The 2407-nt window shown below is 38.0% G+C and overlaps 1 protein-coding gene across 1 annotated transcript; it reads left to right on the forward strand.

Moving 5' to 3' along the window:
• The first annotated feature begins 433 nt into the window (after positions 1-433).
• On the forward strand, positions 434-1384 carry LOC129550443 (olfactory receptor 5K3-like). The gene has a single exon (XM_055418121.2). It carries the CDS (start codon positions 434-436, stop codon positions 1382-1384), a length of 951 nt encoding a protein of 316 aa, XP_055274096.2.
• The last annotated feature ends 1023 nt before the right edge of the window (positions 1385-2407 follow it).

Consider the following 2407-nt stretch of genomic DNA (forward strand, 5'->3'; position numbering starts at 1 on the left):
ACCCACTCTAGTATTCTTGCCTGGAAAATCCCATGGACAGAGGAGCCTGGGGAGCTACAGTCCACAAGGCCGCAAACAGGTGGACAATTGTCAGCGACTGCACACGAGCACATATAAAAAGTGACACATTATTTGGGAATACTGAATATGGGTGCCATAGATATATATAGTATTCTTCATAAATTCATAAATAAAACCTCTTTTCACCGTAAGCATTCTCCCTAAAATTACAAAAATATTTTGGGGAATCCTGAATTTCAGAATCAAAAAAATTTACATTTCACAGAAATAAATGTCTCCAACAGGTCCATGTCCCTATATCCCAGAGGAAACAGGGGAAGTTTTAAGAATGGCTACACTCCTTGTAAAAAGAAAAATTTGAAGGGGAAAACTATAGACACTCTAATTTCAATGTTGTATCTCCACAAAACCTATGTCAACAGAGAAGGTAGATATGACTGAAGATAACCACTCCTTGACAACAGAGTTTACCCTCATAGGATTTACAGAACGTCCAGAGCTGAAGACCCTTCTGTTCCTGGTGTTCCTTACCATCTATCTGATCACCATGGTGGGGAATCTTGGTCTGGTGGCATTGATAGCTACAGAGCATCGTCTTCACACACCAATGTACATCTTTCTGGGTAACCTCGCACTGATGGATTCCTACTGTTCCAGTGCCATTACCCCAAAGATGCTACAGAACCTCCTTTCTAAAGACAGAATGATTTCTCTGTACGAATGCATGGTACAATTCTATTGTCTCTGCCTTGCTGAAACTACAGATGGCTTTCTCCTGGCAGCAATGGCCTATGATCGCTATGTGGCCATCTGCAAACCACTGCAGTACCACACCATGATGTCAAAGAAACTCTGCATTCAGATGACCACAGGGGCCTACATAGCTGGAAACATTCATCCCACAATTCATGTAGGGTTTCTGTTTAGGTTAACTTTCTGTAGGTCTCATCAAATCAATCACTTTTTTTGTGATGTCCTTCCATTATTCAGACTCTCCTGTGTGAACCCTTACATCAATGAACTGATGATATTTATTGTTTCAGGGTCACTTTCAGTCTTCACTATTACCATAGTCATAATCTCTTACCTTTTTATCCTTTTCACAATTTTCAAAATGAAATCCAAAGAGGGAAAAAGCAAAGCCTTATCTACTTGTGCATCCCACTTTCTCTCTGTCTCAATTTTCTATGGTTCTCTTCTCTTCATGTACATTCGACCAAATTCAGTTAATGAAGAGAATAAAGATATTATACCTATTGCTATTTTTTATACTTCAGTGATTCCTTTATTAAACCCTTTTATTTATAGTCTAAGAAATAGGGAAGTAATTAATATTATAAAGAAAATTATGAAGATTTCATAACATTTTGCAACAAATATCATTCCATATGAACAAATGATTTTAATTTGATTAAAGCTTTTTCAAAATCAAGAAAATGGCCACCTCACAAATAACATTAGATTATTAAAACATGATGGCATATCAGTCAAATAAACAAGGTCAAACAAAGAAAATATGGTAAAATATATTCACAAATCTAAGCTACTAGGTTTCATCAGAAGTGAACTAAATAATTACCATTGAGGTCACAACTGTGTCACAGTATATTAGTTAAACTAGAAGCTATATTTCAGAGTATAGTAAGTTACACTTTTAGACAAATTCAACAAAGGCCAGGAATTGAGGTCAGTACATATAAAGAGCAGCTTCATTTGACAAATTTCTAGAATCCCAAGGCATAATCTTACAAACTTCCCCATATCCAAAGTTCTCAAATATTAGTGCCCTTTTAGAACTGTGGTGCTGGAGAAGACTTTTGAGAGTCCCTTGGACTGCAAGGAGATCCAACCAGTCCATTCTAGAGGAGATCAGTCCTGGGTGTTCATCGGAAGGACTGATGCTAAAGCTGAAACTCCAATACTTTGGCCACCTCATGCGACGAGTTGACTCACTGGAAAAGACTCTGATGCTGGGAGGGATTCAGGGCGGGAGGAGAAGGGGACGACAGAGCATGAGATGGCTGGATGGCATCACCGACTCGATGGACATGATATTGGGTGAACTCCGGGAGTTGGTGATGGACAGGGAGGCCTGGTGTGCTGTGATTCATGGGGTCGCAGAGAGTCGGACACGACTGAGCGACTGAACTGAACTGAACTGGAGTGAAGCATGTGACAGAAGAAAAAACATATATCAAGTTCATTTTCAATTTTTTAGTTTGTTCAAAAGATTATGTTTGAGTATGAAATTTCACAGAATATATATTGATTAATAAAAACTTTTTCTTTTCAGACTGAGTCAATTTACACTTAAGTTCTCTGAAATGCAGTATATCTACTTCTACTATCAATCTGTACTTGAAGATGATGCTATTTATATTGACAT

This window comes from Moschus berezovskii, chromosome 1, assembly GCF_049115385.1.
Source record: "Moschus berezovskii isolate FMDL1 chromosome 1, NW_MosBer_1.0, whole genome shotgun sequence".
NCBI lineage: Eukaryota > Metazoa > Chordata > Mammalia > Artiodactyla > Moschidae > Moschus > Moschus berezovskii.

Excerpts from the sequence above, each read along its gene's own strand:
- LOC129550443 (XM_055418121.2), top strand. The coding sequence starts at position 434 with ATGTCAACAGAGAAGGTAGATATGACTGAAGATAACCACTCCTTGACA.